Source organism: Colletotrichum karsti (assembly GCF_011947395.1).
Source record: "Colletotrichum karsti strain CkLH20 chromosome Unknown Scaffold16, whole genome shotgun sequence".
Taxonomy (NCBI): Eukaryota; Fungi; Ascomycota; class Sordariomycetes; order Glomerellales; family Glomerellaceae; genus Colletotrichum; species Colletotrichum karsti.
Window position 1 is genome coordinate 784,089 of NW_024065916.1, and position 12,512 is coordinate 796,600.

Consider the following 12,512-nt stretch of genomic DNA (forward strand, 5'->3'; position numbering starts at 1 on the left):
ACGTCAACTTCGATTGACGACTGCAACGGGACAGATGCATTGGACGACGGGCTTTCTTACGCGTGGGGTGTATCGAAACTGAAAAACGATACGATTGCGAGCGGACAGAGCCAGAGCCGGCTTACCACTTTTGCATCTGGGAGCGTTTTCCACTTCAAGTAGTTTCTGCAGCAGGTCCGTCGCTCATCGGCCGTCTACTGTCAGAGCCCGCCAACTCATCCGTCGCCCGACCTCCAGTCGCAGATCGAATCATGCGGCTCGCCCTGCTCGACCAACTCAATCTGCACGCCAAAAGCATGAACCACTCCACCAAGCAAATCGATCACTCACAGCAGACGGCTTCCCGCGATCTTGCCAATTTCGTGCAGTCGTGCTGCAGACTGATCACGCTACCGCAGCGATCGCTGCACATGCAGACTCACCCGCTGGAGACCCGATTGATCGATTGATCGGGCTCGACAGCGGCCGGTTGGGTCGCAGGACAGGGTCCGCCCCAGCAATCCCCCAAACATTCAGAGGCACGATCCGAACTCTGGGCCTTGGGCGAGCCCGACCGGACCGCCTCCATGTTCCAGAAACACAGACGTCTTCGCTTGTCTACCGCGGACGGTCCCGTCTGGGTGGAAACTCTGAGATGAAAGGCGCGAAAAGCAAAATTGCAATGATGACCGAGGATGATTCAGGCCATGCGTTGGGCAGCGATGGCGTCGGTACGCCAAGGGCTATGCTGGTCAACCTCGATGACACGGCGAAGAAGAAAATTTCTTCAACTTTGTGCGATGCCACATTCGGCTTCTCCCTGCCCAAGAGGGCACTGGCGGATGACCACTCGGGAGATTTTCCAAGACGCTGGCTGCACGGCGCTTGAGTGGCCAACCATGCCCACCTACCATGACCTACCACCGCCCGTCCGTCTATGCCGCAGCCTTCAGTCAGACATCAAGCAGTGACACAAGGCCTGCTCGACTTTGGTCGCCGTTTTTTTCCATTTCACTGCAAAACGTGCCGCCCCCAAAGCTGAACAGCCATGACGCCGAGACGACAGACGCGCACGCCTGCTTCGTAATCGACATCAGGCTGTCACCAATCCAGGTTTTCGGTACGAAAGTGTACTTTCCCCAAGTCTACGCATGACGAGGAATGATGGCGAGGAAATGTCTGGCGCTTACAAAGGGGAAAAGGGGAATGTTTTCAAGGTCAAGGTCACTACACGCGGCAGCCGGGGCGAGACACCACACACCCAGGCGGCAGTCTGTCAATCATGGCCCTGACGAATCCGCCCTGCAGTGTGTGTCGTCTGGTCAGTCTGGCTCGTCTTTGCCCAATCATTCGACCCATTCGCCACCAAGGCACTGCAATCAACCAGATGCGCTGCTATTTGCAGGACGCAGACTCTCTGGTGTACGAATACTGCGGTAAGGACTGCAGCAGGACGATTCCATGCAGGCGGACCCACTGGACACCACCCACCCTTTCTTTGCCGCACTTGCAACATCAACAACAACCTTCTTCCCTGCTTCCTTGGTGATCCCAGGACGTTAACAAACGGAGGCTAACCGTCTTAGCCAGTTTTCCATGCCCAACTTCCCTGCATCTAGGACCCTTGAACGTGACAAAGCTGCCCAAAGGACTCTCTTCTCGCAGGGCGATGCCCTTTTTTCTCTGATGGTCAGCCCCAGGGACATGGGACATGGGACATGGGTTTGACGGCAGCCCCCACTGCCACACACCTTTCGTCGTCGTCCCTCGAGCCATCTTCCAGCTTCCACCGTCACCCTCAGTCATTATTCTACTTCTTGCTAAGCCAGCGAGGCCGTCCACAAGGCTTCTTTCGCCCAGGGCTGGCTGGCCTGGTTTCGACCGGGTACCTCTCAAGGCCAGACAAGCAACCCGAGATGGGCCCCGTCCGCTGTCTCCACGGCCGGGCTGGTCCCTGCCTCCCGGCAAGTGCTGGTCACCCTCAAATGTACATGAAGATGCGTCCTAGGACCTCTGTTTGTGTCTTCTTCGACTATATATCAGCCGTCTCCTCGGATTCTTCTCCTATTTCTTCTCTCGTCTCATCAAGCATCCAAACCAAACCCATCCATCCATCTACTCAAGGACATCTTCCTCTACAAGCAAGCAAGCAAACAACTTCCAACTCCATCTCACACTCCAAGCCGAGTCACAACCAAACATCATCACCACCAACCCAAGACACACACAGAAGCCACCAACACTTCCACATCACACACATCAAAAATGTCCGGCTACAGAAACCCCGTCATCATCCACCAGACCGCCCCCTCGATCAGCAGCGGCTACACGGCCTCCTCCTCCTCCGGCTCCTACGCCTCCTACGACTCCTCCACCCCGCGCTCCATGTCCCCGTCCGACGAGGTGTCCCTCCGCGTCTACGGCGCCGACAAGCACACGAGCTCCATGCGGAACGGCAGGAACGTCACCGTCGTCAACCGCAACCAGCCCGGCTACGAGTACGGCGCGCCGTCCCCGAGCTACGGCAGCAGCTTTGCCCGTCGGACGCAATAGCAAGACGGACGGGTCGAACCTTTACACACACACACACACACACACACACACACACACACACACACACACACACACACACTACACTGTTTCGATATTGTAACTTGCATATTCTTTTCTGCGTTGGCGTTTAGGAGGCATTCGGGGCATTACTACCACGGGCGGTATTTCTGTACGGGCATACACTTTTGTATCACCAATTCATGGGACATCAGGGATATCGGGGAATTCGGGAAACGGCATGGATGATAATGCAGGATTATGGGCCACGCGCCGTGGGCCTCAGAGCACAGAACCGGATGGATTACTTGCAGAATGTTGTACATCACGGCGGCCGGGGGGGTTCGGTCGGTCGGCCGGGCCTGTTTAGACTAGATTTGCGGGACAAACAAACCTTGGGCTGGGGCATTTTCATCAAGAAAGATTTCGATATCCAAGACCTTTAATCGGAAACTTCCTTCTTCTTTTTTGGCACCTGTCAAATCTGAACTGCTTCTAATTCTGAAGTCTCCGCGAGATTGATTGTGTCTACCACTCCTACTTACCGAATTCGGCCGAGGACCCTGTCCCGTCTCAGGGTGCTGCGACGCTGGAATTCAATGACACACGCAGCGGATTGCTCTTGCTGATTCGCCGCGCCGTGGGCTCCCTCCCTCCCTGCAGGATTCCCGTGTTCCGGGGCACAGTAGTTACCGCAGTATGGTACTTTTACTGCAAGGGGGCGTCTGATGCTGACTGTCCTAGCATTCTCTTTTGTCTGGCCTGGGCCGTTTACAGCGAGGCTCGCAGGCAATAGCTTTCGTCTGACTCTGGTGGCTCGCTGGGGTTGCGATGAGGTCATACCCCGGCCGGTGGACGGTTCACGTGTAAACGGACGGGAGAGCTTCCAAGAATAGAACGGGCGGCGGGGACCCTGAGCATGCCATCGCATGTTAATAGACGACAATCGCGATAAGGCTGAGGCGAAGCTCACAAGGAAACATTTCATGCGATGGATTATGGGACGTTCGTGATTGAGTGCAGTGTTGGATAGATTTGTTTGTTGGTATTTTCAGAAACATGCAGGCCAGATGGCTACCCACGATAACAAGGAAACACTCCCGCATCGCCCGGTTCCAGCACCAGTTAGACTTGTTTTTTGTGTAGTTATTCATATCTCATCAAGGAAACTTCCCCATCCTCAAGGGTCCTGAGGCTCAACCGTGGAACTGCGAAACCGATAATCCTACATCGTATTTCGGCGCCGTGCGTCCGGTCGTTGGTGTTGCATCGCATCGCAACCGTTGATCTTTCCCCACACCTCGTTCGCCTCATACCGTCAACTGATCATGGATTGATGAAATGACCGTCACTGTTTAAGCACCACCCTCGCGCTTGGCGTACTCGTCCTCGATCGCCTCGGCGTACTTGTCGTCTGCGGTGCGCGGATCCTCCTTGAGCACGCCCTCGGCGACGAGCTTCTCGGGGTCAGGGCGGTGGGACAACTTGTCGTTGAGGGTGTCGGCGCGCATGTGCATTTCGAGCTCCTTTTGGTGGGCGATCAAAGAGGGAGCGGCGTTGGATGCGGGGAGGATGTTCTCTGCGGAAGGTGGAGATGGAGTCAGCGTCTTGTCAATTGCAGTTCACGTTTGTTGGTCGGGTTGCTATATGCGGAAACAATATTCAAGATGCGACGATGGAGTTGAGGGTTGGGATCGGCAGGTGAGGCGGGCGGTGGGGGTAGTTGCAGATGGATGCTTGGAGGAAAGAGTGGAGGCATGAGATGGGGGCGACGCTGAAGCCGAAAAGGGGAAAACAGGGAAGTGATGCTGATGTCGGGACGGGAGTGGGAATGAAAGTGAGGCTAAGGGGGCGACATACTCTCGACCAGTTCGGCGCGGTCGGGTCGGTGCTGGAGGTGAGCCTCGAGGGAGTTCTTGCGTTCGCCGCGAGACGGGGAGATGGGGGTCTCGTCGACGGCGGCTTGTTGGTTGGTGTCGGGCTTGGTGTTCTCGTCGGCCATTGTGGATTTGGTGACGGTTCGTATTCTGCGGGTTGGATGGGGCGGGGATGTCTCGTCGATGCTGTCTCGCCCTGTTTTGCGGTGGTATTGGGATGTGCGAGAAAGGATCTTTTATGCTGTCGCCCTGTTTTTCCTTTTGGTGTTGGGTAAGGTGATCGGGTGGATGCAAGTGCAAGTTTGGTTCGCGATGGAGATGGTGTTGATGTTTAATGGGAAATGGTAGATGAGGGGGCGGTCGTGGTATGTTTTGTATGCTCGAGGTCTGCCACGCTTTGGGCAGCTGGTGTCAGTCTGAACAGCTAGCGAAAACCAATGAGATGCAGAAGCAGGATCAATCAAGTTCGGTTGGTATGGCAATGGGCGCTTGCTGGCTGAGGCACATGGGATGATGAATGGAGGCCCTGGACGTGGAGGGAGGTCGAGAATGCTGCATTTTGGTGCATGCACTGCAGGTGAGAGCTCCTGGTGTTTACCCCGCAACCCTGCTTGCCTCCTGGTCCCTGAGGAAAGTGCCCCCCAATTGCATCACCACACGGCAAGCACCACCCAGCTAGCTTCGTGCCTGCCTGAGCTGTCATGGCAAGCTCTCATTTGCTGAATATCTCTGTTTACTGCCATTTGCATCTGACGTTGCATGTGAATACTCAGCTCCAGCTTCGTCACCTCGGAAACATCGGCAGCTTCACGACATTTTTTCGATTTAAAGACCTACGACCGTTGACACTCGAACGAAGCTCGAGAGCGACGAGACAGCTGCCACAGCTGCCGCAGCTCTCGGACTTTGACAGATGACGTCTGCAGCACGGGGGACCCTCCAAGCCACCACCAGTCACGCCACCAAAGACATCAATCCAGCTGCAGCACCCTGCTTACCTGCCCTGCAAAGCACCGACGAAGCCAGGCCTCGGTGATGAGATCATGAGGACCAAATCGCCATTTCGCTTCGCAACAACCCCTGGTCGCCTCGCCTCATGACCAGAGCAGTCCGACGCCGATAGCCGTCCAGACCACACTTCCGGCCGCGATTGTTCCGCCTCTGTCACCATGTCAGCCAACGTACTCAGACTACGACTTGGTCGCGAAATCACGACTTGCGACTCACAGCTGTGGCCCCTGCGCCTGCCAAATGGCGACTGCATCCCAGAGACAGAGAATCGTCCCGGCCAGGATCACGACCCCCATCTCCGCGTTCTTACCCTGCCGCGCGAACGCGAATAAGGCCGCGGCGATTGACAGGCCCCGCGCCCCGAGAAGCGGCATCAGTCGCGTAACCGGATCCGACGGCGGCAGGCCGAAGAAATGGTTCGCCGCTTGGTGCGGGAGAAGAATGTCGAAAATGCCGAGACCGGCGTAGCTCACTGCTACTGACAGCCCCAGCGTGCGCCAGGTCGATGGCTGGAGATATGCCATATCGTGGCACTCGCTGAAACTGTGATGGATTTTTGAGGTTCACAGTCCAAAGCTTGCTAGAAACGCGATCCTCACATCTACGCTCCAGTGCTGACATGTTCCAGGTGATGTTATGATGGCTGTGGGTATTTGCTACCCAGCCTATGGTCTTTCTTCCCGTCTCCTGTTCTCACGTCAGCACGGGGTCGCTAGGCCACCATTAGTGGTGCAGTCATGGCAAACAATATCTTTGCAGTCACGGCACAAGCAGATCAATGAGGCTCTACTTGTGTGCTGAGCTTTCGTACACAACGCGGACACTTCGCCGAGACCCCTCTCCGGCACCCACGGCAATATGCCGTGTCAATCTCATTGGCATCGAGTTTGCTGCAGTCATCGTGTTTCACCTCAAGGCATTCACGCGTTCCAGCGCAGAACGATCGGCCTGTCTTTCTGCCTTGTGTTACCCTCGTCTATGCTTAAGTATCATGATGCCACGTTTGATTCTAACTGTCGTCGTCTCAAGCTTCCTCCTCACTCGGTTTTTTAAACCAAAACTTGACCATCCAATAGAAACCAGTCGGTCGCCCTCCTGTCGTTACCACAATACCATGCGTCTTCTTGATGCCCAAACCTGCGAGCTGAAGGAGTTCTTTTCGCCCCTAATTCCGCCATACGCCATTCTTTCTCACACGTGGGACGAAGAAGAAATTATCCTGCAAGATCTCGCCAGACCCGAGACCATCACCGACAAAAAGGGTTTTCAGAAGATCAAGAAGTGCTGCGCACAGGCCCTCATCGACGGACACGACTGGGTGTGGGTTGACACGTGTTGTATCGACAAGACTTCGAGCGCAGAATTGTCCGAAGCCATCAATTCCATGTATCGATGGTACCAAGAAGCAGAGGTCTGCTATGCCTACATCAGAGACTTGCCGCCCCAAATCTCGGAAAACCTGGACCAGGAAGCATTCAAGTCGGCCAAGTGGTTCACTCGGGGCTGGACACTGCAAGAGCTCATTGCACCAAAGATCGTCGAGTTTTACGATGAAGGCTGGAACCGAGTTGGTACCAAATCCCAACTAAGAAATCTGATCAAGGAAATCACGGGCGTAAAATCCAGAGTTCTTCTGGGAACGAAATCGCCTTGGTCTGTCTCTGTTGCCGAGCGCCTGTCGTGGGCGGCTACAAGGTCTACATCGCGAGAAGAAGACATCGCATACTGTTTGCTCGGGATTCTGAACATCAACATGCCGTTGCTGTATGGCGAGGGCCCGAGAGCTTTCATCAGACTCCAGGAGGAGTTTTTACGCACATCGGAAGACCTGACACTTTTGCTATGGACCCTCGAGCCCAACACTACGTCGGATTCCGATTTGGAAGAATCCGGTATCCTCGCGTCAAGCCCGGATGGATTTGCCAAAATCAAAATCATAGACTCGGAGGGACATCACTTCGCGATACTGAACAACTGCTGGGATGTGGTCAAGTTGCCGCAGCACTATCTCTCTCCTCTTCGTCACCTTCGTGGTCCCACATGGCGAGCGGAAGAGGGACATGTTCCCGTGCCACCAGCAATCACACCCCGCGGACTACATGTGGAGCTGGTCATCATCATGCTTCCCGGAAAAGAAGAGAGATACTTCGCTTGGACAGGCCGGCTGTTCAGTCAAACTGGCAACCCGTCCATAGCGAACCCCCGGGTTGGGTATCTCTGTATCGAGCTGTGTCGCAATGGACAGGCTTTCAGGGTCAACACGGGCAGCTTATTGTTCATCGACAGTAATCAATATGTCACCTATGCCCGCCTTCTGCCTCTCTACCTGGCTACCAAATCTTCCTCCGAAAACAGGTATGACAACGATGTCAGCTCGGCGGCCAGCATCGTTACGGACCGTTCAGCCGATGGGGAGAACTCTCGATTCAAGTTGTTGCGATCAAGCCGGACTTGGGCTTTCTAACCTGGCAAACGCCTTGTTCATCATTGAGGGCAGCCCCTTCGAGGCTTCTTGTGCTTTCCGTGGCTCTTGCTGAGAAACCTGGAAGGAGTTCTACGCCTCATTGAGCTTGGTTGTCATGGCGATTTCAGACGACTGGCTTATGCTTCTTCCGTTCCACGCTAACTGTGTTGTGGGAGGTCTTTTTTTGGCGTAATAGTGTAGGTTGTACATTCAACTTGCTGTTGTCCAATCTCATACATTAGGTTACTTCTCCTCATCTTCGCAGAAGTACTGCGTCCACTCGCTCCTTCCCAAGTCACCGAGTCTGAAATCCAAGTCGGAGCAAAACGGAGCGGAAATGCCCTGCGAAGTGGCCTTCTCCCAAACAGCAAAGCCCTCTCTTTTGTCGGAGGCGAGTGCGGGAAGTGTCAGCTCGGGGTCGCCGCACGTCGTGAAGCCCATCAGACGGTGCGATTCTTCAGCCATATCGGCATGCTGCAGTTGTTGCTCGTTCTTGTCCGCCACTGGGAAATGAGTCTCCTGGCAAGTATGTCAGTTCCATGTTTCTCATACCCGATGATAGAAGCGACGTACGACAGCGAACTCATTGAGCGACATGTCTGTGACATGAGGAGCCATGGGATAGTGGCGCGACTCCTCATCCTTCTCAAAGGTTAGCTCGAATGCGTCGAAATCAGGAGTAAGATGCCACCGGAGAGGTTACGTACGAGGACTTCAGTGTGCTTCACGTGTCGCGGCTGGCCGGGCCAGACTCGGCATGACGACGGATGTTGAAGAGAGGGTTGGAAGTGTGATTCATGCTGAGCATCGCGCATCGGCATCTGAGCTACCAACTTCTCCTAGGAGTTGGCTATGCTGCCCTGATCACCCTCGAATATACCGTTGCCATTGCCGCCATCGTCGCCATTCTCCGATTCCTCTTCAACGTCTGAGAAGACATCTTGCACGATATCGCAGAGAAAGGCGCGAGGGCCGCGCGCGTATCGTCTGTTCGTCTCGGGGGGACTTGATCTCATGTCAGTGGAAGACGGCCAGAAGGTGAGATGAAAACATGCCTTTCGTCCCGAGTGCGCTTTCTCGGGTTCTCCTTAGTCGTCTGCTCTGGCACAATCTGTTGCTGGTTGGCCTGTTCCGCAGTTGCCTCGTTCTCCCGATTCTTTTCCCGAGGTTCAATGATCGTGTCGGTATTCTTGTGAGCAATTGGCGTAGATCGATCCACGGGAGAGACAGGCAAAGTTGTGCAAGATGATGGCGAGGCCGGCGGGGGTGTCTTCGAGTTGAGCGAATTCTGCGTTATGGCACCCTGAGTAGGCGACTTCTGCTTGGTGTTCCTGAAAATGGTCTGGCTAGTCTCCATGCACTTCTGTTGCGCAGGCGTCTCCTGGGTGCTCTCGACGATGAGATCGCGAGTCTTTTTAGGCGTTGCCTTGCTCAGCGTCGGCTCGGTAGGCTTCTCTCGTGCCGGCGGTTCTGCGATCTTCTTGGTAGCGATGGGTCGGGTAGTCTCCGCTGTGCTTGCCACTTTCTTCTGAGTCGACTGATCGTTGATAGCTCCTTCCTTGGTTGACTTTTTGTTCGGCAATTTGGCGTCTTGCTTAGGGTTCTCCGTCGGGAGAGAGAGATTCTGTGGTTCATTAGCTGAGATCACGAAGTCGGAAATCGAAGAAGCTGCGTACCTTTGCTTCAACTAGCGTAGCACGTCTCGACCTAGCCGAGTTGCCGGGCTGACCTGCCGCCATCGCCGCTGCCTCGGTTGCTTCTCGGGCGGCAACGATCCTCGCCGCCTCTTTTTCGTTGAAGGCCTTCTCGTAGAGAGAATGCCCGCTCAACGGAAACGGTCGCGGCGGGAGTGAGGGCCCGGCCGTGCCTGCCAGCGAATGCCGTGAAAGCGGATTCGGGTGACTCGGGAGCTGTTGCTTGCGAAGGTTCTCGATGATGGTTTGCGCTTCCTTTGGCACCACCACATCACCGCCGGGGGTACGTACCGCTGGCTTTGGTGGAAGAGAGGTGTCGCGGTGGGTTTGAGGCCTGAGGCCGGCGTCGAGGTTTTGTTCCTTTCGAGGTGTGAGTGACGAACAAAGAGGATTGAGTTGGGCTTTGAGGTGAGTCGAAAGTACCGTAGGCAAGTTTGCCCCGTCAACGCGACGGGGCTCGTTGCTTCTTGGCATTACTAGATGCTACTTTGGAATCTTTCGAGAGCAAAATATGAAACGATGGAGAAAGCAGGCCAAATAGCCGCAACCAAAACTGAAGAGCATATATCCTTGAATCAAAAGAAGATGGAAGAAAGAAAGACCAAATGTGATTGGAAAGAACTCAACCATTTCATATCAGCGGATTGACGAGGCCGCACACATCTTCTACGATCCGCCATTGTTGTCTGTTCGACTACATCGTGGGTATGATAAGGTCATCAACCTAGCGTGTTCCGGCAAAGTCCAAATTTTGAAAGCCCTTTCTCCCAAGCATAACTCGACATACGTTGTTCTTCCATGATGCCTCTCAATGTGTTTTACTCCCCCATATAGAAACCCAAAGCCCAGCGAGGAATCCCGAAGACTCGGCTTCCTTTTGTTGCCTCAACCTTTCAGCCTCCTCGATAGCATCCTCAACCTTTCCAATATTCGCCCGAGAAAGCTGTAGGCGTTGTGCAATCTTGAAAACGTCAACTCGAACGCCATCTTTCGTTTCGATCACGACGTTTCTATCCGCCCCATGTAAGATCATAGATGCCATTGCCTCGGCAATCTCATTGCCCTCCACACTGTCTTTGTCTCCTTTGATACCATGACTGTGGCAGACGGCCAGGAAAAGCTCCCATGGCGACTTTCCTGTGTATGCTCGTAGCTTGTTGTTTGGATCTTCTCCATGATCAAGAAGAAACTTGACGAGACGACTGACAGGTCCTTCTTCCTGGCTTGATATCTGCAGCGGGGTGACCATTGTGGGCCGTAAGGCGTAATCGAGGAGAGGCCTTCCCCCCTTCTTCTTGACCAGGCTTGAGTCGTTTGTGATCTTGTGCTCGACATACAGAGACAGCCTGGCCTGAATAGCAGCTCCTAGAAAGGTCTTCTTGTTGCTTTCTTTGAAGCTGCCTTTCGGCGCGTCTTTGTAATTGGTCCAGTGAACCCCGTCGTGGGTGATTCGCTGCATGTTGACTTCGTCTAGAGCATCCAGTATCCGAAAAGACTTTCCAAGATCAGACTCCTCACCTAGAGACGCAACGTCGCATTCATTTTGGCTGAAATTCCTGACGAAATCGTCCTGGATTCTCCAAGCATAGTGCATCAAACCGTCAGCAAAAAGGAACACCTGATTGAAATCCAGACGCGTCTCATCCGGGTATGGCAGCGCTTTGCTCAAGGCCAACATGATTCTGCACAGAGATAAGAGGGGTTTGAAGTCGCCTGCCTCCTCTGACACAGGAATCTCACTCATGACATTGGTGTCCACGAAGAAGTCCCTGACTGTTCGATGCAGAAAGTCGACCTGGTATCGCAAGAAGGAAGGATCTTCGGTAGCTGCTGATATATAGAGGAGATCGGCGCCTCTGGCGTTGATTTGTTTCGTCAGGTTTGCGTATTCTTCGGTGAGACCTTGTAGCGCAATGGTTTTGACCCCCATTTCTAGCGCATAGTTTTCGTTTTCTTCCTCTTCTTCCCCGAGAAACTTGAACGCCAGGAGAGGGAGAGCTTGTCCCGACTCGATCATCACCTTGAAAGTACGGATGGTGCTGTCTCTGTAGCACTTCTCTATGTTCCCTATTATGTGGCGAAAATAAGACTCCAAGTCGTCGGGAAGTTCGTCGAGTCTTTTCTTGAGGATTTTATAGCTGTCGGCATTCTTCATCCCATCCGTCAAAGATTTTACAATCAGGTAAACCCACAAGAACACACCTTGTGCTCTCCGGACTATTGTCGCAGGAATCTCAGAGCATCGACTGTCCTTTGCTGCAAGCGCTTTGTAGTGCCGCTCTTTCTCCAATTTTTCTTCGACATATGTTTTGATGTCATCCTTCGTAAGGTCCTCCATTTGGAGCTGCCACTCCTTTACCGTTGGATTCAAAGACTCCAGGAATGGGGGCCATGGCCGACTTGACACACATATCTTGACCGAGGGCAGAGACGCCAGCTTGTAGAGGGTTCGGAGAAGATCTTCGAACTTTCCGTGATATCTCTGAGCGCCTGCGGTGTACTCATCCAGCCCGTCGATGAAGAAGCAAATCCTCATGGGGAAGTCGACTTCGGTCATAAGAGCTAGAGTGTCGAACGCCGTCATCAGTTCCGTCTCATCCCATGCCTCTATCAGTGCCGAACGGTCCTGTGCTCTCCAGCGGCGGGCGCAGACCGTTTCGATGAGGCCTGGAACCCCCTTCAATATCTCGAATAGGAGAGTTTGGAGGAGACCTCTTTGAGACTTCTGCATGCTGTTGCCACTGTTCCAAAAGTAGTGGCTTGCTATGGCCACCTTTTTCCCTCCGCTCCACGCCTGGAGCTTCGATCTCGTTGTCATGTGAGGAACGAGAAACTTCATCAGCGTTGATTTGCCACTTCCTGCCTTGCCCCGAATCCAGAAGATGCCTTTCTCAGATTCTAGCCACGTGGAAAAACTGGTGTTTTTTCGCTCAAAGA

At 53.9% G+C, this 12,512-nt stretch overlaps 4 protein-coding genes across 4 annotated transcripts; 2 read left to right on the forward strand and 2 right to left on the reverse strand.

The window, feature by feature from the left end:
• Window positions 1-2,244: 2,244 nt before the first annotated feature.
• On the forward strand, window positions 2,245-2,532 carry CkaCkLH20_05759 (uncharacterized protein; the record flags this gene model as incomplete). The annotated part of the gene is made up of 1 exon (XM_038888477.1): window positions 2,245-2,532. One exon carries the CDS (start codon window positions 2,245-2,247, stop codon window positions 2,530-2,532), a length of 288 nt encoding a protein of 95 aa, XP_038746374.1.
• A 1,352-nt stretch (window positions 2,533-3,884) lies between these two features.
• CkaCkLH20_05760 (uncharacterized protein) lies at window positions 3,885-4,531 on the reverse strand (the record flags this gene model as incomplete). Its single annotated transcript, XM_038888478.1, has 2 exons — window positions 3,885-4,108; window positions 4,390-4,531. 2 exons carry the CDS (start codon window positions 4,529-4,531, stop codon window positions 3,885-3,887), a joined length of 366 nt encoding a protein of 121 aa, XP_038746375.1.
• A 969-nt stretch (window positions 4,532-5,500) lies between these two features.
• On the reverse strand, window positions 5,501-5,941 carry CkaCkLH20_05761 (uncharacterized protein; the record flags this gene model as incomplete). The annotated part of the gene is made up of 2 exons (XM_038888479.1): window positions 5,501-5,567; window positions 5,634-5,941. The coding sequence occupies 2 exons, from the start codon at window positions 5,939-5,941 to the stop codon at window positions 5,501-5,503; spliced, it is 375 nt and encodes a 124-aa protein (XP_038746376.1).
• Window positions 5,942-6,531: 590 nt separating this feature from the next.
• Window positions 6,532-7,881, forward strand: CkaCkLH20_05762 (HET domain-containing protein; the record flags this gene model as incomplete). Its single annotated transcript, XM_038888480.1, has 1 exon — window positions 6,532-7,881. The coding sequence occupies one exon, from the start codon at window positions 6,532-6,534 to the stop codon at window positions 7,879-7,881; it is 1,350 nt and encodes a 449-aa protein (XP_038746377.1).
• Between the last annotated feature and the right edge of the window lie 4,631 nt (window positions 7,882-12,512).